Genomic DNA, 26,211 nt, shown 5'->3' with positions numbered 1-26,211 from the left:
GTGTTTTTTTGTTGTTGTTGGACTGGCTAAGCTGGCAGGGGGCCAGCCTGGAGCTGCCAGGGCCATCTCTCACCTGGGGAGAGGCTGCCTAGGAACAAAGCTAACACAGAGATCAGCAGAGCTAAAAGACAGATTCCTAATGGCATTGTTTGAGCACCTGGATCCAGCCATGCCTGAAGTTATATGTTAGTCATATGAGCCAATAAAGTACTTCTTTTGCTTAAGCCAGTATGAATTGGGTATTTGTCAGTTACAATTTGATGACTATACCTCCACACTCACCTGTCACCTGTCATCCTGTCTGGTCTGTTGCTGCTAGTCCCTGGGGACTCAACAGGATTTTGCCCCAGGAACTTACAACCCAGTGAGCTTGGACTATTTGTCCATACATGGAACCTGACTGTCAGCCCAGAAGTGCCCCAGGAGTGAGGAGGTCCCAAAGGCAAGGCAGCAGGGGAGACCCAGGGGACTCCTGCTCATTCTCAGACTACCCCCTACACCACCTCCACCTTGAACATACCTGGCCTGAAGCACATGGCAGCGAAGGCAGCGGCCCCGCCCATCCTCCAGCATCTGTACCGACAGGCAAATCTCACCCTGCACTTCTGCATCTGGGTCCACTCGGCTCAGGTTGATCCAGCTGTCAATCCCTGGAGGTCACAGGCACCAGCATGTATGAAGTGTCTACCACGTACTGGACATTATGTTAACTTAAAAATTCAATTAGCATTATTATTATTATTATTATTATTAGAGACAGGGTCTGGTTCTGTTGCCCAGGACAGAGTGCAGTGGCACGATCTTGGCTCACTGTAACCTCTGCCTCCTGCGCTCAAGTGATTCTCCTGCCTCAGCTTCCTGACAAACTGGGACTTCAGGTATGCACCACCATGCCTGGATAATTTTTGTATTGTTTTGTAAAGATGGGGTTTCACTATGTTGCCCAGGCTGATCTCGAACTCCCGAGATCAAGCGATCCACCCACCTCAGCCTCCCAAAGTGCTGGGATTACAGGCACGAACCACTACGCCCTGCCTCAATTAAAATTAAAAATGTGTTAAGACCCTGGCTTCTGATTCAGGTGCTGCAATTATCCTCATTTTCAGATGAGAAAAATGAGGCACAGGGAGGAAGAGCTTTGTCCATGGTCCCACAGCTAGCAAATGGCAGAGCTAGAATTTGAACACAGGCAATGTAGTTAGTTCTAAGGCCGATGCTAGGAGCCATGTGCTGTCACACACTTCACCCTGGTATAAAAAGAACTCCATCATGTCATACCAACATACTCTCCCCTCAAAAAAAAAAAAAAAAAAAAAAAAACTTGGGCATTTCTCCCTATTTCACTCAATACTTTGAAAGATATTGTTCCAGTGACTTCCGGCTTTCCATCACCAGGCTGGAGTGCAGTGGCGTAGCACAATCTTGGCTCACTGCAGCTTCAGTCTCCTAAGCTCAAGCAATCTTCCTGCCTCAGCCTCCCCAGTAACTGGAACTACAGATGTGTACCATCAGAGTCAGCTAATATTTTGTGGTTTTTGTAGAGATAAGGTTTTGCCATGTTGCCCAGGCTGGTCTCAAACTCCTGAATTCAAGCCATCTGCCTGCCTCGGCTTCCCAAAGCTCTGGGATTACAGGCGGGAGTCACCTGCCCAGCCTTTTCTACCTAATACAATTCTAAGGGCTGTGTCTTTGATGCACTGCAGTTTCATCACAATGCATCTAGATACAGATTTTTAAAATCCTGCTTAAAATTTAAAAGTGTGCTTCTTCTATTTATGGAATCATATCCCTCCTTTAGTTCTGTAAAATTCTAGATCAATTTTTAAAAATTATTTCCTCTCCCCAATTTTTGTTATGACTTTTGCCAGTCTCTAATTTTTAAAATTCTATCCTTCTGGAACTCTAGTTAAATAAACGTTAAACCTCCACAGTTATTTTCCATGTCTCTGAACTTCTATTTTATTTTTTTTCCTTCTTTTCCTCTAAGATGAATTCTGAATAATTTCTCTAGACCTTTCTTCCAGTTCACTAAATCTCCCTTTAACTGTGAATAATCTGATGTTTCATTCAGCCATTTAAATTTTTTATTTCAACAATTATACTTACCTCTAAAAATGTTATTTGGTTCTTTTTAAAAATCTGCCTGCATAATTACTTGTAGTCTATTGCTGTTGTTGCCGGCCTTTCTTGGGATTACACGTTTTATTTCTTTAAATCTGATTCTTTTTAAAAATCCTGTATATTATAATTACAGAATCTAAAGTCTTTTGGGGTCTAATTCAGATGATTATTGTTTCTGCTGACTATTGCCTATGGTGTCTCATTTCCTTGTGTGTTTGCTGATCTTTGATTGTGAAATCATGTTTGTTTGATCTTACTCTGTGGGAAACCTAAGTGAAGATGCTTATCCCTGGAGAGGAGCGGTAGTTGGTTATTCTGGGACCCCTCGAGGGTCTCAGCCTAATGGAGAATCCTCATATCGAGTAACATCCACCTTCCCCCAGTCCAAGTTTTAGTCTCTTTGTTGACTGTAGAATTGACATTGATGTTTGCTTTCGGGGAAATCCTTCATGATCTCCTTGCTTTTCGTTTATTGTTCCCTGTCAGGTTTTAGCTAATGGTGTTTGTTTTTGTTTTCATTTTTGTTTGAAATGGAGTCTCACTCTGTCACCCAGGCTGGAATGAAGTGGCATGATCTCAGCTCACTGTAACCTCTGCCTCCCAGGTTCAAGCGATTCTCCTGTTTCAGCCTCCCAAGTAGCTAGGGTTACAGGCACCTGCCACCATGCCCAGTTAATTTTTGTATTTTCAGTAGAGATGGTTTTCACCATGTTGACCAGGCTGGTCTCGAACTCCTGACCTCAAGCGATCCGCCAGCCTTGGCCTCCTAAAGTGCTAGGATTACACATGTGAGCCATTCCACCCAGCCTCATGATTTGAGATGGAAAAAATACTGAGGGATTTCCTGTTCTGTAAAGAAGTTTGGCCTGGCGTGGTGGCTCATGCCTGTAATCCCAGCACTTTGGGAGGTCAAGGCAAGCTAATCACCTGAGGTCAGGAGTTCGAGATTAGCCTGGCCAACATGGCAAAACCCTGTCTCAAAGAAAATACAAAAAGAAAATTAGCCAGGCATGGTGGTGCACACCTATAATCCCAGCTACTCCAGAGGCTGAGGCAGGAGAATCGCTTGAACCTGAAAGGCGGAAGTTGCAGTGAGCCGAGATCATGCTACTGCACTCCAGACTGGGTGACAGAGCAAGACTCTATCTCAAAAAAAAAAAAAAAAAGTTACCAAAAGTCCAACAATGTATTAGGAATCCTATTTAATCCAGGATCTCACTGTTGTGTAGCAGGAGAGCACTTTTGAAGTCCCATCTCACCTCTATCCCACTGCTGCCTCCACATTTCTGTCCTGCTTAAATAAATAAAAAACACCCACATGCATGCAGACACATGGACATTTTCCTTCGTTTTTTGCTCCCTGTTCTGTGGGAATGTGGTTTTTCTTCCTAAGTCCACAAGTTCCTGCAAGCCAGGCCTCGTACTTCATTCATTTAATTTCACTCCCCTGGGAGGATGTTTGAGGCACACTGGGTACAGCTCAGTGGGCAGATTAAGAGCACAGATTTTGGAGGCAGACACAACTTGGGTTTGACTCCAATTTCTGCACCTGCTAGAAGGGCAAGTCACCTCCCCGCTCCATGTCACTGTAAGCTGGAGATCATTCACTTCACTGGCATGTTGAGAAGTAAATGTAAAGTGCTTAGCATCGTGCCCGGCAGATAGTAAGCCCTCATGAAATAGGAGCAATGATTATAATGAAGATCAGCGCGTAGTAGGTTTTCAACTAATTCCCACTGAGGGAAATAATGCATTATTCAAGAAATGGTATTGAGACAGTTAATAGCCATGTAGACAAAAAGTAATGAAGTTTAATCCTTACTACATACCTTATATCTAGGCAAATTCCAAATAGATCAAAGACTTAATTTTTTTATTAATGCAATAAATAGCCAGGCATGGTGACTCACACCTGTAATCTCAGCACCTTGTAAGCCTAAGGCAGGAAGATTGCTTGAGGCCAGGAGTTCAAGATCACCCGGGCCAACAGAGTGAGACCTTATCTCTACAAAACAAACAAATATATATGCAATACATTAACGTTAGAAGGAATTATGTTTTACAATGTTTCTCTTAATCTTAGAGTTGGGAAGGTCTTTTTAGGTCTAACAGAAAATTCAGAACCGAAAGAAAAATATGAGATTGAAAATAGAAAAAGAAATTGTATATATGAAAAAATTATAGGCAAAGTCAAAACATAAGAGACTAATGCAGAAAATATATTGCAGCTAATATGACAAAGAATTAACTCCCCCAATATGTAAAGAGCTCCTACAAATCAATAAGAAAAGGCAAACAACCTAGTGTGGGGCGAAATTCATGTATAATATGAATAGACAATAAATGGAAGAGGAAATAAAGTGATCCTTCAAAACTGTATATAAAAAAGGTTTTCAATCTCACTCATGGAGAAGTGCAAAGTAAACCTACGCTGAGGCAATATTTCACTTATCAGATATACGATCAAAAGTTTTGAGAACTGTTTGCGAGAGAGCGTGGGGTGAGTAAATTGTTACGTCCTCCATGGAGGGCGATTTAGCAACAACTATCAAGTATACAAATGTATGTACTCTTCAATTCACCTCTAGGAATTTATCTGACTGATGGATAGAACTTACATATGTGTGAAATTATATTTGTACAGGCCAGTTATTGCTGCATTGCTTGAGCCAGGGAAAGACTGTGAACTCCCTAGATGCCATCGATAGGGAACTAGCTAAATAAACAGTGGTATAGCCACACGATGGAGCACCACGAAGCCATAGCAAACGAAGAACGCAGAAACTCTGAGATCACTGTTATAGAAAGATCTCAGAGATACTTAGTGAAGTAAAAAGGCAAGATACAGGCCAGGCATGGTGGCTCATGCCTGTAATCCCAGCACTTTGAGAGACTGAGGCAGGTGGATCACCTGAGGTCAGGAGTTCGAGACAGTCCCGCCAACATGGTGAAACCCCGTCTCTACTGAAAATACAAAAATAAGCCGGGTGTGGTGGCAGGTGCCTTTTATCCCAGTTACTCAGGAGGCTGAGGCAGGAGAATTGCTTGAGTCCGGGAGGCAAAGGTTGCAGTGAGCTGAGATTGTGCCATTGCACTCCAGCCTGGGAGAGAGAGCAAGATTCCATCTCAAAAATAAATTAATTAATTAAAGATTTTTTTAAAAGGCAAGACAGAGCAGAGTGTAAAAGGCTGCAATTTGTATAAGCACAGAAAAAACACAGTGCAGTATTAAGAGCACAGACTCAGCTGAGTGCAATGGCTCACACCTGTTACCACAGCACTTTGGGAGGCTGAGGCAGGTGAATCACTTGAGTCCAAGAATTCAAGACCAGCCTGGTTTCACATGGTGAAACCCTGCCTCTACGAAAAATACAAAAATTAGCCAGGCATGGTAGTGCACACCTGTAGTCCCAGCTGCCTGGGAGGCTGAGGCTGCAGTGAGCTGAGATTGCACCACTGTGTCACAGCCTGGGTGACAGAATGAGACCCTGTCTCTCACACACACACAAAAGCACAGACTCTGGAACTAGACAACTTTGGTTCAAATCCTGGCTGCCTCACTTATTAATGTGATCTTGAGCAAGTCATTCAACCCTCTGTGCCTCAGTTTATTCACCTGTAAAGTGGGCATTAATAATATGATGAACCTAGGGGTTATGATGGTAACTGAGACTATACATGTAAAGAACTTAGTGGTCAGCATATTTATATATATATTTATTATACATAAATATATCTGTTTATATTTATATATGGTATATAAATGTTTGCCACTATTACTATTTTAAAATAATCTGTAGTGGTGATGGAGACTCCCTATGTTATCTAGGCTGCTCTCAGACTTCTGGGCTCAAGCGGTCCTCCTGCCTCTGCCTCTGCCTCCCAAGGTGCTGGGATTACAGGGGAGAGCCACCATGCCCAGCCTGCTATTACCACTGTTACTTGCTTATGTATGTTTAAAATATTTCTAGAAGGATATACAAGAAGCTGATGATGTCAGGAAGGGAACAGAGTAGCCGGGTTGCTTATTGTAAAATCTGAATATTGAACTAGGCAAACAAATTAACTGCTCAAAAAGTAAAGACCAGGCTGGGCACGGTGGCTCACATCTGTACTCCCAACACTTTGGGAGGCCAAGATGTGAGGATTGCTTGAGCCCAGGAGTTCGAGACCAGCTTGGGCAACATAGCAAGACTCCATCTCTACAAGATATTTCTGAAAGCTTTAGCTGGGTGTGGTGGTGTGCACCTGTAATCCCAGCTATGCAGGAGGCTGAGATGGGAGGATCACTTGAGCCAGAAGTTCAGGATTGCAGTGAGCTATGGTAGCACCACCGCACTCCAGCCTGGGGGACACAGCAAGACCTCATCTCTAACAACAATTAAAAACAAACAAACAAAAATTAAAGACAAAAGCAACAAGAGAAATAAGTTTCCACTGAAGGCTCTGTGCTCCCTGGTGCCACGTGTTATGCCCCGCAAATGCCCAGCCTGAGCATGGCGCCCTCCTCCCTCTGCCCCTGCCCCTCGCCCACCTCGGGGGTCAGCTGTAATGGCCTCCTTGCTCAGCAAGATCTTGCCGATGACGTCGTCATGCCTGCAGGAAGGTGGGCACATGAGGGTCTGAGTCAGGGACTCCCTTTCCCCGCCCAGAGAGAAGTGGGGGCAGGTGTCAAGGTCTGGGTGGGAGGGCACGCCCTTGTAGGGTGTGGACCCACATCCCCTCTCCCCTCAGGTGCCCAGGCTTGGGTCCCCAACCCACGCATCCCACTTTCCCCAGCAACACACCCAACGGTGTCCTCGTCCAGCACGTAGAAGGCCAGCTGGTGGAAATCCAGAGGCAGGTGCACGGTGTACTCCTCCCCCCAGAAGGGGCCCAGGCTCTTCCAGACAGTCGCTGTCCTGTGAAAGGAGGTGCAGGGGGCTGGGGGTCCTCAGGCCACACAGGAGGCAGACACATGGAGACCCAGACACACACACATACACACACACACACACATACACACACACACACACTGCCCTCTTCCTCCAGTCCAGCAGCACCAACCTCAGATGGACCCCCCAGTGCTTCCTCCCAAACACCCTCTCCCCGAAACCTGACCTTTTCCCAGCCAAAGGTCCTCTGAAGGTTCCCCAGCTCCTGAGCTAAAAGGCTCCTTACAGCCCAGAGAGGGAGAGACAGCAGCCTGGGGTCACACAGAAAATCAATCTGTGGGGTTGGGGTGGTGTCGGGGAATGCAGCAAGGGGCCAGCTTGAGCACAAGGAGGACGGTGGAGGGGGGAGCTGCAGCTGACCCTCCCCCAGGCGGCTCCCCACCCCCAGCTCCGAGCCCATCTGGACCAGAGCAGGAGCATCCTCAATCCTGCTGTCTCCATAGGAACCAAGGCCTCAGCCACCCACCAGCCCACCCACCCCCATCAGGCCTGCGGGGGCTGAGAACTGTCCCTCGGCCTGCGGGGGTGGGAGCCAAGCAGGGCTCATTCCGATGTCGCCCTGCAAGACTCACAGACACCCCAAACATCCTCACACCCTCACATGTGTCCACACTGGTGCCTGTATGCCCAAATCAGCAGGCATTGGTGTTCACATGCGTGTCCAGGGCAGCCATGTACACATGCATGTACACGCACACTACACTGGTACACACACATAAGCCTGTGCCCTGCACACCCCTGAGGACATACGCACGTGGTCATAGGTGCTCACACTAGCCCCGCAACATCCCCACCCCCTGCAACTCACAAGCAGGCCCAGCTGGGCGGACACACACACAGACACACATGCATGTGCCCACGCACACACACACCCCCAGTGCCCGCAGCACCCGGCAGGCCCGGAACCAGCCAGTCCAGCCAAGCATGAGATGCCCGCCCCCAGGGAGGCCACTGTGGGAGGCACAGGCTGGCAGGGCTGAGTCAGCCCCAGGGAGCCAGCAGGGACAGCATCAGGTCCAGAGGGGGAGGGCATCCAGCCAGCTGCTGGGGCAGGTCAGGGAGACGAGCTGGCAATCCCAGCTGTGCACAAAGCACCCACCACCAGGCCCGAGAGTCCTCCTAAGCACTCCTTTTTTGGTTTTTAGATGGAGTTTTGCTCTTGTTGCCCAGGCTGGAGTGCAGTGGTGCGATCTCGGCTCACCACAACCTCCTCGACCCAGGTTCCATTCTCCTGCCTCGGCCTCCCGAGTAGCTGGGATTACAGGCATGTGCCACCATGCCCAGATAATTTTGTATTTTTAGTAGAGACAGAGTTTCACTATGTTGGTCAGGCTGGTCTCAAACTCCGGACCTCAGGTTATCCTCCCACCTCAGTCTCCCAAAGTGCTGGGATGACAGGCTGAGCCACCATGCCCAGCCAGCAGTCCTTTAAATGTGAATTCTTGGTCCCAGATTCCCCAGGTCTAGAAAGAGACCCCACCCTTCCTCCTCTCGCCCCAGGCCTGGTGTCGCCACCCCTTACCTGGCCACCACCTCGTCGTCCACTTTCACCAGGCAGTAGGGGTCGCTGCTCCCAGACCTGCGGAAGGAGGGGATTCGGGAGGAAGCGGGTTGGGAGGGCAGCCGTCAGTGGAGGGTGCCAGTCATTACACAGGCAGGGGAGATGGAGGCACAGACAGAGAAGGGGACTTGCCCAGGGTCACACAGCAAGTCCGGCTAAGAGGCAAAACCTCAGGGAACCAGCAGCAGATGTCGCAGCTGCCCAGGCCACCACATCTGTGCACTCTGGGCTTCCACTCATAGAAATAGAACAGGGAGGCCTAGGGCCAGGAGGTTCAGAGTCCTGGCCCCAAAAAGCCCAATGCAGAGGCCCGGAGTGTGTGCCAGGGGGCCTTGAACACGTAGCTTCACCACCCTCTGGCTGTGCCATCTGGCGAGTCCCCTTCCCTCTCTGGGCCTCAGTTTCTCTGCTCTAAAAATCAGGTGAGATGTTCATACACACCTCCTAGGGGGCTGGAGAAACTCAAATGCTGGGCCGGATCACGGGCCAGTCCCCAGCTCTCCCCTGCAAGGCCCTTAATGCTGTTTCCCCAGCTTTTCCTTTCAATGGGAGCTTCCCTGGGGAGGGGACTTCCCATTTCTCAGCCCTCCGTGGAGACAGACTCAGCACTCTCCCTACAGGCACAGACCAGGGGACCCAGGCCTCAAAATGAACTCTCAAAATCTCTTAAGATGTGCTGCACCCCCTTGAGTAGCTATGAGTCATCGACCCATCCATGCCAACCCCCCTTCATAATAACAGTCACCAGCAAATCCTAAGCTGTCTAGCAGGCCCCTCACTTCCTCCACCGTCCCATCACACAGGACTCCTTTGTCTTTCTTCAGGCCCCGGGCCAGCCTCAGGGCCTTTGCACCTGCTATTCCCTCTGCCTAAGACACTTTGGCCCTGATACTGCCATGGATGATTCCTTCCTGCCATTAAAGTCCCAGTCCAAAGTCACCTCCTCGAGAGCCTGTCTCTGGCCACTACTGTCCTGTTTAAAACAACCTCCACCTAAAATCATCTTATTTCTTCTTTTACCTTTTTTTTTTTTTTTTTGAGACAGTCTCACTCTCTGTCACCCAGCCTGGAGTGCAGTGGCACCATCTTGGTTGACTGCAACCTCCGCCTCCCAAGTTCAGGCAATTCTTATGTCTCAGCCTCCCAAGTAGCTGCGATTACAGGCGCGCACCAGCACGCCTGGCTAATTTTTTGTATTTTTAGTAGAGGCGAGGTTTCACCATACTGGACAGGCTGGGTCTCGAACTCCTGGCCTCCAGTAATCCACTCACCTTGGCCTCCCAAAGTGCTGGAATTACAGGCATGAGCCACCATGCCTAGCCTCTCTTATTTCTCCATGTATTTAGTGTCTGTCTCACCACCTTCCTGACACTTCCAAACTGTGAACTCCCTGGGGAGAGTCTGTGTCCCCCTCTTCCCTACCCCCCACCCCCACATCTGGCATTCATTGGGCCCTCCAGAGCTATTTCTGAAGGACTGTATTTGTGAAGACCCTTCTCTGGAGGCAGGGAGTAACAGCGGAGATAGGAATGGAACCCAGATTTGTGGGCTCACACCCACATTCTTAACCAAGGACCCCTCTACCCCTCAAAATGGCCCTCTCCCTCCATGCCCCAGCACCACTCCCTTCATCTCTGCCACCTTCTCTGTGTCCAGTTTGTCACAGATCCACAAATGCCTCAGGGATTCTGGGAAAGAGGGATGTTGGCACTAAGAGTTGGCTCCAGCCTGAGACTGTCTTGCTGGATGACCCTTCCCTGTGCCTTGGTTTCCCTCTCTGGAGTCCTTCCCTTAGCCCCCTCTGGCTGGACACTCCAATACCTCCACTTCCCTACCTGGCTTCTATCCCTGAACACTTTAGATGGGTGATGGCCAGTGTCTTCATGATCCTCTGTGGGTCCTACCTCTGAATCCACTTCTATGGAGTGTCCCAAGCCTCAGTTTCCCCTTCTGGCTCCATCCCAAATCCATTGGACTCAGTAACCCCAGGAGCCTCAGTTTCCCTATCTTGGCTTTACCTTCAGACATCTGCAGCTGGGTAATGCCCTGTGTCTCAGTTTCCCTCCCTGGGTTCCACTCCTAAGCTCCCTTTATGCAGGCTCCCGTTCCTCAGTTTCCCCAGCTACAGATGTGGGGTCAGATGGGCTGGGATCCCATTAGCAGAAGGCTGGGAGACACGCCCCCTCCTGCAGACCCAGCCTGACCTGCAGGCCCTTCTGGGAGCCGAGCTCAGCACTAGTCAGCTGCACGGCTCTGACGCACGAGGGCCTTATCAGGCTCCTATCAGGGAGGGCAACGGCAGTGGGAGCGGGTGGCCGCTTCCAAACCCCTGATCTCTCCAGACTCATGGCCTCTCCCACGGCCCCTGCTTCAGCTCAGGCTTGGGAAAGCAGTCCTCTCAGCCATCACCTGCCCAGTCTGGTTTGGGCATGGAGTAGTCAGAGTTCAAATCCCAGCTGGGTGACCTTAGGCAGGTGGCTTTGCCTTTCTGGTCCTCAGTTTCCCCATTGGTAAAATAAGAGACGCCAATAGGACCATATGAAGTGTTAAGCACAGGACCCGGTCCACACTAAGCCCTCAGTGACTGGTGGCTATTATTTATAATAGTAATAACTCTAAAATCACTTGCAGAGGCCTCCTCTCGGACCCCCTCAAACCTGACAATGCTTCGGGCAGTCTGGGCCCTTTCCCTTAAGAGAAGAGGGAAGGAACACACCCCACCTAAGAGCCGCCACAGCACAGAGCTCCCAGCAGGCTCCAGGAAGAGCCCCTTTGAAGAAAGGTGCTCACAGCTAGGGAAACTGAGGCAGGGTGGCTGGACTCCCCCCCCAGCCAGGGCTTAGTGACTCCTCCCCACCCTTGCTCTAGGGCATGACCTATTTCACAGCTCACTAGCCCAGGAACTGGGGGCAGGAGAGGCGGCCAGGAGCTACAGGAACTAGGCATGACTCAAGTGTCTTCTCCAGAGAAACAGCAGGTTGCTGTGAGCAGGGTCCAGGTGCAGGGGCAACACCCATCGCCCCCTCATGACCTCCCACCCAGGACTGGTGGAGGGGCCAGAGCACAGTGAGTGAGAACCCCGTTTCTGGAAAAGACTCCTTCCACTGCCCAGCAGCTGCCAGGCCCCCAGCCCGGCTTCAATGCCCTGACTGTGTAGGCTGTCTATTCCCAGGAGCTCTGAGGGGACAGCTCAGAAAGATGCTGGCCGGGGGCTCGTCCAGTCACTGAGCCGGCACAGCACACCCTCTGCTTCTCGTTCAGGGCATGTTTATTTGGTGTACCTGATGAGGATGAAGGGCGGCAAAAACTGCTCTCAACAGCTGCCTCCTTGACACAGCTGCAGTGTTGGGAGGCTGGGAGTGTCATGAAATCAGGCAGGAGAGTCCTCTCTGGGAGCCCACAGCTTGGAGAATCTCACAGAGCTAAGACCAAACCTTGACACAGGCGAAGGCTCAAAATCCATGTTCCTGCTCACCTGGGCCACACGGGAACTCCTAATAGGTCCTCCACCCTCCCAGCTGGATGGGAGACCCCAGGCATCCAGACGGGGACTCCGGTCCAGAGCTCCCATTGCCCAAATGGGAAACCAAGGCCCAGAGAGAAGCAGGTTCAAGGTCACATAGCAAATGTCCTCCCGAGGATCCCACACCTGTCACAGGTGCTGAGGCCCTCAGAGCCCCTTCTGGGCACCAGGCCAAGCAGGAGGGGGAACTCCCCCCCATTCTGCTGATTCAGCAGCTGCTGACTCAACCTTGGAGGAAGAAGCAGAGCTTGGGACTGGTAGTGAGGGGAGCCGTAGGGTCCCCCAGTCCCATCGCACCTGACTGGGGAGGGGGCTGCAGCGGGGAATTGGCTTCTTCAAGCAGCTCAGCACCCAGGAAAGCCCACACAAGGCTGGGAGCCACAAGACTGGAGAGCTCGAGGCTCGGGGTCAAGAGGACCCTGGAGGGCCACCTGGTGACACGCTGCAAACCTAAACACCAGATGCACACACGGTGTGGGGCCCATCTGATCCCAGGCCCTCCAAGGGTCCTCTCCAGGGTTCTCTTGCTAGGCCCCCACCCAGGCCTGGAGGAGCCACCTCCAACACCTGCCTGGACTAAGGAAGAGACCCCCCGCTTTGTCCCCTCCCAGATCTGACAGAATCTGGCCCTCTAATCCCCTATTCAGCTCTGGAAGACCCCCTCCACGTACATCCCGGGAACAAAGACACCTCCTCCCCTGCCCGGGGGTGGGGCGGGGCAGGGCATCTGCTAAGTCTGGGCGCCCCCCTCCCACCGGGACAGCCATGGGCATGGGCCTCTCGCCCCTTTAAAGCAGACTTGCCCCAATACCAGTCTTAGACAAGAACCCCTGCCAACCCGCCCTGGCACGCGGAAAGGGCGACCCCAGCCCCACTCCAGGCCTGGTGCGCCCCTTAACCCAAAGAGCCCTAGGAGTACTCACACGTCCTTGGCGGGCAGCGCCCGGCCCTCCACCACGCGGACATTCAGGGAGCTGGTCTTGGCCATGGCGCCTAGCCTCAAACTTTCCGGGCAGAAGGGGCGCTCGGGTTCCGAGGCTGGACCAGGGGACGTCTACATGTCACCTGCTTCAAGCGTGACGCCCTGTCTTGGGGTTCCGGCGCCGCCTGTCCGAGACCGGGGTAGCTGGGGCTGGAGGTTTCCAAAGGAGGAGACGGTGTAGCTGCCCTGGGAGGGAGCGCCCGTCCGGACTCTACAGGTAGGAGCGGTGCTCCGAGCAGAAAGCGCGCAGGGGCGCAGCGGGCTCTTGCCTAGGCGTCTGGAGCTCCAGGAAAGCGGTCTGGGCGGGCAGGGGGCGGGAGGGGCGGCCCAGGGACCTCCCCCCAATCCCGCCTCCCGTGGGGTCCCCCGCCTGACCCCGGGCCCCCTCGCGCGCCCTCTGCCGGCACCCCAGTAAGACGCGCCAGAGCGCCCGGGCGGCGGGGACCAGGGTGCGCCTAGGCTGGCACCGCCAGGTGGGGAGGGGCCCCCGTCCTGATGGGCGTGGCCGCTGTCTCCTGGTGAGTTGGCATTGGGCTCAAAAGACGCTGTCTGTCCCCCTCCTGTCCCTCATCCGACGCAATTCACACCTCTCCGCCCCCGCCCCTCCTTGCCTACCATGCAGACACCGGCCTCCTCTCTCCAACCTCCGCGCCCTATGTTCAGGAGCAAGTATTAGCGGTGGGCGGGAGGCGTCGCCAGAGAGAGGGTCACACATTCCCTGGGGGTCCGTTCAGAGTCAAGGGAGGGGCCTCGAACATCCCCTTCCATCTTGTTTTAGCTTCCAGTTAAACACAGAACCCAGACTCTGCTGTAACGTCACGGGCTGGCACTGCGGGGGAGGAAGCCGCGGCCGGATGGGGGAGGGGAAGGCTTGAAGATAGTCACTACGGCGATGATAAAAAGTCATCCACAGTTGTTTGAACACTTCACGGGTGCCAGGCACTGTTCGAAGCGCTTTACTGGGATTAGCTCATTTTTGTCTTCACAGATGTGCACTACACACTGCTGCACTATTACCCTATCACCTGCAGCTTATGGGTAAAGAAACTGAGGTTCAGAGGGGTTAGATAACTTGGCGGAGGTCTCACAGTCAGTAACTGATTTGCCTTCCCGGGTTCGAATCCTGGCTCTGACATTTGGTAGCTGTGTGGACTTGGGTAAGTCACTCAACCTCTCTGTGCTTTGGTTTGCTCTTCTCATCTGTTGAGTGAGGATGACATCACATTTCAGTCACAGGATTTTGAGAGAATTAAATGAGTTAACGAAGATAAAAGTCTCGGGACAGTGACAGGCACCTAACACACATCCAGAAAGTGATATTCTGATTGTTGTCTTTCGAGGCATGGCCCACGCGTCACCTCTGCTGGGAAGGCTTCCAGGATGCTCTTCCACTCCAGGCAGAGATTTTCTTTCCTTTTTCTCTGCTCCGGCGGCTCCAGGTTTGTACATTTTCTGATTTTAAATGAGACAGTACAACAGGCAGGGAAGGCCAGTCCCCAGGCGGACCCACACGCACACTTATTTCTCCCTTCGAGTTCATTGTTGACCTGCCCAAAAGCCCTTAGAAAGGCCGGGCGCCAAAGGGAGTGCCCCTGCAGACTGAGTGCAAGCACCAACGCCCAGACCGGCAGGACCAGGAGTGCCCTGCCCGGCTCTGCCAGCAGCCCAATGATCTGCTTCCCAGTCTCCCTCCTTGACTCCCACACAGGCTGATGAGGAACTCAGAGCCCTGGAATTCCTTCCCGAGCTGGTAGCTGCCTAGCCACCAGAGACTGGGCCTCAGTTTACCCCACCTGGGAAATGGATTTAGCAGGACAGGCTCTAAGGCTTAAAAGTATTGCAACATCCTCAGAAGGATATGAGGCATGACCCAGGGTTAGATCCAGAACAGTCGTAGCCCCAAAGGAGTTGTTAAAGCCCCACTCCCACTACGATCTTTTTTTTTTTTTTTTTTTTTGAGCCTGGCTGGAGTGCAATGGCTCAATCTCAGCTCACTGCAACCTCCGCCTCCTGGGTTCAAGCGATTCTCCTGCTTCAGCCTCACGAGTAGCTGGGATTACAGGTGCCCACCACCAAGCCTGGCTAATTTTTGTATTTTAAGTAGAAACAGGGTTTTATCATGTTAGTCAGGCTGGTCTTGAACTCCTGACCTCAAGCGATCCACCTACCTGAGCCTCCCAAAATGCTGGGATTACAGGTGTGAGCCACAGTGCCCCGCCCACTGTGATCTTTATGAGTTACCTCAGATCCTCCCCTAAAAAAATGTACCACCTAAGGTAGTGGGTGGAATGGTACTTATGGTATTTGCTATGTAACTGCAGCTTTAAGACAGGCATCTTCCCCTCCCCACATCCCCCCCCACACAGTGGGTGGAAACTACTGGTTGAAGCTTTTCCTTCTGTGAGCCTGCAGAGACCTCAGACAGGCCTCCAGACCCCCAGGACCCCTGTGGGAACCCCCGATGATGGAACCTGAGGGGCCTGGTCCTAGATCCCCCATGGGACGCCCGCTAAATTGCCACGAAGCCATCTTGGCCCCTCTTCCAGAGCTAAGCAGGAAGTCATATACCCAAACACCCCTCCCCAGCCCCCCAGGGGAAAACACCAAGGATACAGACTGTGCCAGCTGGGCCTCCAGCAAGTCAGCTCTGTCTCCTGTCCAATATCTGGAGTGTGACCCCATAATTTGCCTGGGGCAATGGCCACACTCCCCAAACTTTCCACATGGCAGGGCCATTTCCTGTTGTTCTGAAAAGCTGTGACCTGAAACTAGCAGGGAGTTAGAGGTTGCCTAGGGCAGCCCCTGTCAAGGGACCGAAGGGGGAAAGGCAGGCCAGAGAGAGTGTGTGACCTCCAGGGGACCATCCAGGTAGGTGAGGGAGAGGGCAGGCTCATGAGTCTCCCAGGACATTACGAGAATTCATCTCGAGGGCAGTGTAAGGGACTTAGCATCATTCCTGGCACATAGTAGGTGCTCAAGAAATGGCCAAATCCCAACCTCAAGTTCCTTTAAGCCAAATTTATAATCATCTTCTTGCCATCTCCCTCCATAGTCTAACACCCATGGGATACACACAGCAGGTGCTTCATAAAGACTTCAGTGGGAAGAAATGCTAAGCCCAGGATTTAGCAGAAGAGGGTTTAGCATCAGGCTGACCTGGGATCAAACCCTGGCACCTGCAATTCCAAGCCAAGTGTTCTTGGGCAAGTTAGTTACTCTCTCAGTACCTCAGTTTCCTCATCTGTAAAGTGGGGATAATAATAGCACCCACCTCTAGGATGAGCGTGAGACTGGAAAATAAATACATGCCAGGTGTTTAGTGCAGCCTGGCATACTACAAGCACTCAATAAATTTCAATGGCCATTGTGGGACGTCCTGTGCCTGATACTGAGCCACATTTGGTGGCTTAGCTCTGAGGGTGGGTCCTGGAGACATTGCCCAGGTGGAAGGCAGGCCCAGCCCCAGACTCCAGGCACGGGCAAAGGCCCACACTTCAATGGCCAGGGCAGTTCCAGATCGCTGAGCTGGGGGAATCTGAGGGTTTTCATCTTGACTGAGAAATCTGATAGAGAGATTCCAAGATCAGGACTCCAGCCTCCCCGATAGGCCCTCTGCCCAGGACTGGCTGAGTCTCCGGTTGATCTGAGATTCTGGGCCTGGGGCCCAGGGAGGGCTCACAGGCATGAAGGAGAGAGGGCTCCTCATCCCAGAAGGAGGATCAGGCCTAGGCATGGGTGGGGTGTCCTGGAGCCTGCTCCCATTGGCACAGGAGAGCCGACTGTGCACGTAATTTTCCAACGTCACACTGGGAACTTGAAATTGACTAGGGTAGGATTTACAGTACGGAAACTGGCAAATGCTACATTTGTTTTTGAGAGTCGGTTTACCAACATACTACTGGGCACAGGAATCCCTAGTCACGTAGCTCTCTAGACACTGTTCCTGAAGTCAACACCCTTAAGACTTTTCTCACATCCTCCCAATCTGCTCTCCCAACACACACTGCCTTTGCTTGATCAGTCATTTTCCTCAAGAAAGCCTTTCCAGGGCCAAGCATGGTGGCTCACCCCTGTAATTCCAACACTTTGGGAGGCCAAGGTGGGAGGATTGCTGAGGCCAGCAGTTTGAGACCAGCCTGAGCAACATAGCAGGACCTCATTGCTACAGAAAATTTTAAAATTAGCCAGGTATAATGGTTTGCACCTGTAGTCTCAGCTACCTCAGGAGGCTGAGGCAGGAGGATGGCTTGAACCCAGGAGTTCAAAGCTGCAGTGAGTTTTGATAGTGTCACTGCACTCCAGCCTGGGCAACATGGTGAGACCTTGTCTCTTAAATAAATAGGCCAGGCATGGTGGCTAACACGTGTATTGCTAGCATTTTGAGAGGCTGAGGCAGGAGGATCACTTGAGCTCAGAAGTTTGAGACAAGCCTGGGCAGCATAGTGAGACCCCCTTCTCTATTATAGAACTCTTTTTAATTAACTAAGTAAATAAGACTGGACATGGTGGCTCACACCTGTAATCTCAGCATTTTGGGAGGCTGAGAGGGGCAGATCACTTGAGCCCAGGAGTTAAAGACCAGCCTGGGCAACATGGAGAAGCCTCATCTCTACTAAAAATATAAAAATTAGCCAGGCATAGTAGTGTGCACCTGTAATCCCAGCTACTTGGAAGGCTGAGGCACAAGAATTACTTGAACCTGGGAGGCGGAGGTTGCAGTGAATGGAGATCATGGCAGTGCACTCCAGCTTGGGCAACAGAGTGAGACTCTGTCTCAAAAACAAACAAATAAATAAGTAAAAATCCTCCCCGTGGCTTAATAAAGATGCTAAGAGATGGGGATGGCGGGAAGTAAATCACAGACATAAGTGTAAATGAATACTGTATGGCTCTTTCAAAAATGTTCTCAAAGATTTAATGACAGGAAAATACGAGAAAAGCATAAATGGTGGCGGAAAGGTGTGTACAACCATGTACACAGTATGAGTCTGATGCCGTAAAGTATTCTATGTATGTACGTATAAGATCTTTTGTTGAACAAACGTGTATTGAGCGCCTACTATGTACTAGTTGGTGGGGATACAGTGAGGTTCAAGTGAGGGATGAGAGAGCCCCGCGCTGCTCTCCTGGGACTCTCTCTCGGTGGAATAGGAAAGCAAACAAAAGTAACACGGCTCAATAATAAACTCGCAGAGAGTAAAGAACGAGGCGAAGATGAGGGAGCAGGCCTGGGGGCTACAGCTGGAGCTGCAGGGATTCCTTACACACAATGACATGTTCTTTTGTTTTGATTTCTTTTGAGATGGAGTCTTGCTCTGTCACCCAGCCTGGAGTACAGCAGCACGATCTCGGCTCGCTCTGTTGCAGCCTGGGTGACTGGAGTGATCTTGGATCACTGGGAGGCAGAGTGGCACCTCTGCCTTCCAAGTTCAAGTGATCCTCCCACGTCAGCCTTCCAAGTAGCTGGGATTACAGGCATGTGCCACCACACTCAGCTAATTTTTTGTATTTTTTTTCTTTTGTCGAGACCGACTTTTGCTCTGTCGCCCAGGCCAGAGTACAGTGGGGCAATCTTGGCTCACGGCAACCTCTGCCTCCCGGGTTTAAGCAATTCTCCTGCCTCAGCCTCCTGAGTAGCTGAGATTACAGGCATTTGCCACCACACTTGGCTAATTTTTGTATTTTTAGTAGAGACAGGGTTTCACCATGTTGGACAGGCTGGTCTTGAACTCCTGACCTCAGGCGATTCTCCTGCCTTGGCCTCCCAAAGTGCTGGGGTTATAGGCATGAGCCACTGCACCCGACCCCATGTGCTTCTTTCAACACAAGAAAAGGATTTGTGCTCCCTCTTGTTTCTAAAAGAACCACTGTCCCAAGCCATATGTGGTGGCTCTCACCTATAATCCCAGCCCCTTGGGAGGCCAAGACAGAAGGATTGCTTGAGCCCAGGAGTTCAAGACCAGCTTGGGAAACATAGCAAGACCCTATCGCTACAAAAAATTTGAAAATTGGCCGGGTGCAATGGCTCATGCCTGTAATCTCAGCACTTTGGGAGGCCTAGGAGGGCAGATCACCTGAGATTGGTAGTTCAAGACCAGCCTGACCAACATGGAGAAACAGCATCTCTACTAAAAATACAAAATTAGCCAGGTGTGGTGGCACACACCTGTGATCCCAACTACTCAGGAGGCTGAGGCAGGAGAGTCGCTTGGAGGCAGGAGAATCCCTTGAACCCAGGAGGCAGAGATTGTGGTGAGCCAAGATCGTGCCACTGCAGTCCAGCCTAGGGAACAAGATCAAAATTCCATCTCAAAAAAAAAAATAATAATTAAAAATTAGCTAGGTATGGTAGTGCACACCTGTAGCCTCAGCTACTCCAGAGGCTAGGGCAGGAGGATCTCTTGAGCCCAGGAGTTTGAGACCAGCCTGGGCAATGTAGTGAGACCCCATCTCCATAAATAAAGAAATGGAATAGTTGTCTTCTATTTGTATTTCCACTCACAGCCTCTGAGACGCCCTTGCAGAGGAGCAGGGAGGCAGCGATGTTCCCCCAACCCCACGCCCCAGTGGCACCGCTTGTCACCTTGGCCTCTTGTTCCCTTGTTTCGTGGCAATTTACATGCTCCTCTTACCTCCTAAATGTCAGGGACAGTGTCTGATTCACGTTGAGCCTCCCACACAGCTTGGCACATAAGAAAGACTCACGGCGCGCACGCCGGGTGAACAGAATTCAGTTCCCCTGGAGGGCTGGAACCCGGCCTCTCTTCATATGATAACAGTCACATTATTTTTTACTTCCTCCTCCCTATGGTGCCTAGGAGTGTGGCTCATCATTGCCAATTTACCATCTGCAGTACACCTACACCCCCAAACCAGGAGGCCTGCGTCCCCTCCTGGGAAGTGGCACCTTCCCTTCTGAGGCCAAGACCAGGGCAAAGCAGACACAGCCCGGCCTAGGCTGGGGTGAGAAGTTGTTCTTTGTCTCAGGAACACAAAGCCCCATTTGTGATTGCTGGGCACGATTCTGGGCAGGGAGCCACTGGGACAGGAGGCAGAGGTGGGAGGAGTGGGCAGGAATTCCCAAACCCCCTCCTGCGGGCTGGCTGCCGAGGAAGCAGGGCCCCATGAGTTCCCTCCTCCCAGGGCCTGAAAACAAGGTGTGTGTCTTTCAGTCTGCACCCACACTTCTCCTACCTCAGCCCCACTCCCCACAATTCTCTCCACACCCCACCTTGGAATGGAGAAGTAGGAAGGGGGAAGGCACGGAAGCATGAGATGGGCGGGTTGGGGGATATTTCCAGAGCTTGTGGGTTTTCGGCCAAGGGCAAGGCTGGCTGAGCTGTGTCCTGCCGTCACTCAGCATCCCCACCCTCCAGGAGGCAGGAGCAGAGGCAGGAAGGAGGCTGAGCTGGCAAGAAACTCCCACCCTGAAGCATGGCAGGAGGGCTTGGGAACAGTACCCCATTGAACTGAGAGGAATGCTGAGGCCTGGGGAGGTGGGTGGATTGGCTAGCTGCAGAGCTGGAGCCACAGCTCCAGCCTTCTAAGAGAAGTGGTTTGTACGGGGACTTTCTCCCCTCCCTTAAGCCATGAGCAGCTCCAGGGCAGGGAAGTTGAGTGATTATTTTTTGGCGGGTTGTGGGGGCAGAATCTCTCTCTGTCACCCAGCCTGGAGTGCAGTGGCTCTATCTCGGCTCACCGCAACCTCCTGGGCTCATTCCTTCCTCAAGGAGGCCTCCCTGCCCCTGTGTGTGCTCTCTAGGCCTCTCCTCCTAACACAGTCACACATCTGCAGGGTCATTTGATTCCTCTGACTTCCCCACTGGCCTGTAAGCCCCGGAAGTCAGGTTTTGTCTTGTTCCCTGCAGTATCTATCCTCAGCATCGAGCACAGTGTCTAGCATAGGGTAAGATACTCAATAAATATTTGCAAAACCACTTCTAAAATAATAGAAATTGCTGGCATGGTGGCACACGCTTGTAATTTCAATATTTTGGGAGGCTGAGGTGGGAGAATCATTTGATCCCAGGAGTTCGAGACCAGCCTGAGCAACATAGCAAGACCCCATCTCGACAAGAAATTTTAATAATTACATCTGGGTGCGGTGGCTCATGCCTGTAATCCCAGCACTTTAGGAGGTCAAGGCAGGTGGATCACCTGAGGTCAGGAGCTGGAGATCAGCCTGGCCAACATGGTGAAACCTGTCCCTACTAAAAACATATAAAAATTAGCTAGGTATGGTGGCAGGTGCCTATAATCCCAGCTACTTAGGAGGCTGAGGCACAAGAATCTCTTGAACCCAGGTGGCGGAGGTTGCAGTGAGCCGAGATCGCACCACTGCACTCCAGCCTGGGTGACAGAGCAAGACTCCATCAAAAAGAAAAAAGAAGAAAGAAAAAGAAAGGAAAGAAGGAAGGAAGGGAGGGAGGGAGGAAGGGAAGGGGAGGAGGAAGAAATTTTAAAAATTAGCCAGGCATGGCGGTGCACACCCGTAATCCCAGGTACTTTGGGGAGGCTGAAGTGGGAGGATCACTTGAGCCCAGGGGGTCAAGGCTACAGTGAGCTATGATTACATCACCGGACTCTAGCCTGGGCAACAGGGTGAGACCCTGAAAGAAAAAAAGAAAGAAGAATGGAAATTAAGAAGGCAGGCTAGGCACGGTGGCTCATGCCTGTAATCCCAGCACTTTGGAAGGCTGAGGCAGGCATATCACTTGAGGCCAGGAGTTCGAAACCAGCCTGGCCAACAGGATGAAACCCCATCTCTACTGAAAATAAAAATAAAAATTAGCCGGACATGGTGGTGCATGCCTGTAATCCCAGATGCTTGGGAAGATGAGGCAGGAGAATTGCTGGAACCTCGGAGGCAGAGGTTGCAGTGAGCCTAGATCGTTCCACTGCACCCTAGACTGGGTGACAGAGTGAGACCTTGTCTTAAAAGAAAGAAGGAAGAAAGAAAGGAAGGAGGGAGGGAGGGAGGGAGGGAGGGAGGGAGGGAGGGAAGGTTAAGAGGGCAATGATACACACCGGCTTTAAATAATAGCATCTTTTGGGGGTAGGGGAGGAAAGAAATGGGCTTGAGGAGGGCAAGATCCACGAAAGGCTTGACTCTATCTGGATTATCTTGGTTAAGAGGGTGAACTCAGGCCGGGTGCAGTGGTTCACACCTGTAATCCCAGCACTCTGGGAGGCCAAGGTGGGTGGATCACCTGAAGACAGGAGTTCGAGACCAGCCTGGCCAACATAGTGAAACCCCCTCTCTACTAAAAATACAAAACATTGCTAGGCGTGGTGGTGGATGCCTGTAATTACTGCTACTCAGGAGGCTGAGGCAGGAGAATCTCTTGAATCTGGGAGGTGGAGGTGGCAGTGAGCTGAGATCGCTCCATTGTACTCTAGCCTGGGTGACAAGAGTGAAACTCTGTCTCGAAAAAAAAAGAAAAACTGTTTTAACTCAACAGTTAAAAACAATCCAGTTAAGACATAGGCAAGAGGCATTTCACTGAACTGAACAGATATTTTACTGAGGAGGATATACAGATGGCAAACAAGCACATGAAAAGATGTTCAACGTCATTAGCCTTTAAAGAAATGCAAAATAAAACCACAATGTGCTATCACTACACACCTAACAGAATGGCTAAAAAAAAAAAAAAAAATGTGGGCCAGGCGCAGTGGCTCTCACCTGTAATCCTAGCACTTTAGGAAGCCAAGGTGGGCAGATCACGAGGTCAAGAGATCAAGATCACCCTGGCCAACATAATGAAACCCCATCTCTACTAAAAAAATCCAAAAATTAGCTGGGCATGGTGGCACATGCCTGTAGTCCCAGCTACTCAGGAGGCAGAGGTTGCAGTGAGCTGAGATCTCACCAGAGTGAGACTCTGCCCCAAATAAAATAAAATAAAATAAAATTTAATTTAATTTAATTTAAAAAATAGTGATGACAGCAAAGATACAGAAACCCTGGATCGTTCATTTGTTGCTGGTAGAAATGTAAAATGTGCAGCCCCTAGGCCAAAGAATATGAGACTTTTTATTTTTTTTATTTAATTTTTTTTCGAGACTGAGTCTCTCTCTGTCACTCAGGCTGGAGTGCAGTGGCAAGATCTCAGCTCACTGCAACCTCTGCCTCCTGAATTCAAGCAATTCTCCTGCCTCAGTCTCCCAAGTAGAGTAGCTGGGACTACAGATGTGCACCACCACACCAGGCTAATTTTCGTATTTTTAGTAGAGATGGAGTTTCCCCATGTTAGCCAGGCTTGTCTCGAACTCCTGACCTCAGGTGATCTGCCCGCCTCCGCCTCCCCAAGTGCTGGGATTACTGGCATAAGCCACTGTGCCCAGCTGACGGTTTCTTTAAAGATGAAATGTCACTTGCCATAAAGTCCAACAATTGCAGTCTTGGCCATTTATCCCAAAGAAATGAAGGTGTAGGTTCCCACAGAAAGTAGCACATGAATCTTTATTCATGGTTTTATATATATATATATATAATTTATTTATATTGATATATTGTTATATATGTATGCATATATTTTAAAGGCAGAGTCTCGCTCTGTCGCCCAGGCTACAGTGCAGCGATATGATCACAGCTTCCTGCAGCCTTGACCTCATGGGCTCCAGCCTCAGCCTCCCAAGCAGCTAGGACCACAGGCCTCCGCCACCAAACCCAGCTAAATTTGTGTGTGTGTGTGTAGACAGGGTCTCTCTATGTTGTCCAGGCTGGCCTTGAACTCCTGGCTTCAAGAGGTCCTCCTGCTTCAGCCTCCCAAAGTGCTGAGATTACAGGCATGAGCTACTGCACCTGACCCAGCTTTACTCTTAACTTTATTCTTAAAAACTGGAAATGACCCAAATGTCCTTCAGCCTGAATGGTTAAACAAACTGCAGTACTCCTGTACCATGGCATGCCACTCCACAATCCAAAGGAACTATCGATAGATGCACCATCCAGAATGGATCTCAAGAGAATCATATGGAGTGAAAAAAGCCAATCTCAGAAGGTTACATACTGAGCGATTCCCTTTCTCTCTCCTTTTCTTCCTTTCCTGCCCTTCCCTTGCCTTCCCTCCCCTCCCCTCCACTTCCTTGCTTTTGAGGCAGGGTCTTGCTCTGTCACTGAGGCTGGAGTGCAGTGACGCTATTATGGCTCACTGCAGCCTCTGCCTCCCAGGATCAAGTGATCCTCCCACTTCAGCCTCCCAAGTAGCTGAGACTACAGGCACATGCCACGCCTGGATAATTTTTGTATTTTTTTGTAGACACAGGGTTTCATCATGTTGCCCAGGCTGGTGAAACTCCTGGGCTCAAGCGATCCTCCCACCTCGGCCCCTCAAAGTGTTGGAATTATAGGCGTGGCCACAGAGGCTGGCCAATTCCATTTCTTTAACATCCTTGACATGCCAAGATTATACAGATGGAGAACAGAGGAATGGTTGCCAGGGCTTAGGGAGGGGAGAAGGCGCGAGACAGGGACGCCTCTAGTGATCTTTGTGATGAACTGTTCTGTATTTTGACTATAGTGGTGGTCACATAAATATACCTGTGGCAAGGTTACATAGAACTAAATATACACACACATGCCCGTGAATGCATGTTAGAATGGTGAAATCTGAACGAGGTCAGTGGGTTGTATCAATGCCAACTTTCTGATTGTGATATCGTACTGTAGTTACGCAAGATCTTACCACTGGGGGAAACTGGGTGGAAGGGATACGGGATCTCTCTGTACTGGTCCTTAAACTGCATGTAAATCTACAGTTATCTCAAAAATTAAAATGTAACCTAGGCCGGGTGTGGTGGCTAAAGCCTGTAATCTCAGCACGTTGGGAGGCAGAAGCAGGCAGATCACTTGAGCACACAAGTTCAAGACCAGCCTGGGCAACATGGTGAAACCCCACCTACAAAATATACAAAAATTAGCCGGGCACGGCGGCACATGCCTGAGGGCCCATATTCTTGGGAGGCTGAGGTGGGAGGATGGCTTGAGTCTGGGAGGTAGAGGTTGCAGTGAGCCAAGATCGTGCCACTGCACTCCAGCCTTGTGGTAGAGCCAGACCTTGTCTCAAAAAAAAAAAAAAAATTTTAACTGTAACCTATACTACAATGCAACTATTAAAATGACTTTTTTTTTTTTTTTTTTTTTGAGACAAAGTCTCACTCATCAGGCAGGCTGGAGTGCAGTGGCTCGATCTTGGCTCACTGCAACCTCTGCCTTCCAGATTCAAGTGATTCTCCTGCCTCAGCCTCCTGAGTAGCTGGGATTATAGGTGCATGCCCCCACGCCCAGCTAATTTTTGTATTTTTAGTAGAGATGGGGTTTTACCATGCTGCCCAGGCTGGTCTTGAACTCCTGACCTCAGGTGATCCACCTGCCTCGGCCTCCTAAAGTGCTGGGATTCTAGGCATGAGCCACCGCACCCAACCATAAAATGACTTTTTAAAAAACCAACAATACCAACTGCTGGTGAGGATATGGAGCAACTAGAACTCTTTTACATTGCTAGTGTGAATATAAAAATAGTACAGCCACCTTGAAAAACAGTCTGCCATTTTTATACAGTTAAACATACACTTACCATATGACACAGCAATACCACTCACACATACTAACATAAGTAAAATGAAAACTTATGTTGGCATAAAAACCTGTACATGAATACAGCCTGTATTCGCAAGTGCCCCAAACTGGAAGCAACCCACCTGCCTTTCATCTGGGGAATGAATCAGCAAACTATAATATTCATAATATAATGTACCCACGAATGAAAAAGAATGAGCTACTGATGCACATATTAATATGAATAAATGCCAAATGGCTCTTACTAAGTGAAAGAAGGTAGGCTCAAAGGGCTACAAAGTATATACCGTAATTACATGTACGATATCCTGCAAAAGGTAAACCTCGAAGGACAGAGAGCATGTAGAAGCTGCCAGAGGCTGGGGTGGTGGTAAGGGTTGATCATAAAGGAGCACAAGGGCTTTTTAGGGTGATGGAAATGTTCTGTATGTTGATCGTGGTGGTGATTACATGACTTTATGCATTCGCCAAAACCCATAGAACTGTATATGGAAAAAGTGACTTTAC

At 50.5% G+C, this 26,211-nt stretch overlaps 1 protein-coding gene across 3 annotated transcripts in view; it reads right to left on the bottom strand.

The window, feature by feature from the left end:
• The window catches only part of RASAL1 (RAS protein activator like 1), a 38,088-nt gene extending 24,182 nt beyond the window's left edge, over nucleotides 1–13,906 (bottom strand). For 2 of the 3 annotated variants that reach the window (XM_012469028.2, XM_064379790.1), the window contains exons 1-6: nucleotides 13,737–13,906; nucleotides 13,063–13,271; nucleotides 8,578–8,634; nucleotides 6,909–7,022; nucleotides 6,656–6,717; nucleotides 521–650 (exon numbers count right to left, since the gene is read on the bottom strand). In XM_012469028.2, the coding sequence (XP_012324451.2) occupies nucleotides 521–650; nucleotides 6,656–6,717; nucleotides 6,909–7,022; nucleotides 8,578–8,634; nucleotides 13,063–13,127 (428 nt within the window). In that variant the 5' untranslated portion in view covers nucleotides 13,128–13,271; nucleotides 13,737–13,906. Of the gene's footprint in view, nucleotides 1–520; nucleotides 651–6,655; nucleotides 6,718–6,908; nucleotides 7,023–8,577; nucleotides 8,635–13,062; nucleotides 13,426–13,736 lie in introns of those variants that run through there. The other variant, XM_012469029.2, reaches the window with a different exon arrangement.
• Between the last annotated feature and the right edge of the window lie 12,305 nt (nucleotides 13,907–26,211).

The sequence above is a fragment of the Aotus nancymaae genome, unplaced genomic scaffold (assembly GCF_030222135.1).
Source record: "Aotus nancymaae isolate 86718 unplaced genomic scaffold, 86718_ANA_hifiasm-v0.15.2.pri h1tg000021l, whole genome shotgun sequence".
Classification (NCBI taxonomy): Eukaryota; Metazoa; Chordata; class Mammalia; order Primates; family Aotidae; genus Aotus; species Aotus nancymaae.
This window is presented reverse-complemented; position numbering and strand designations above follow the sequence as displayed.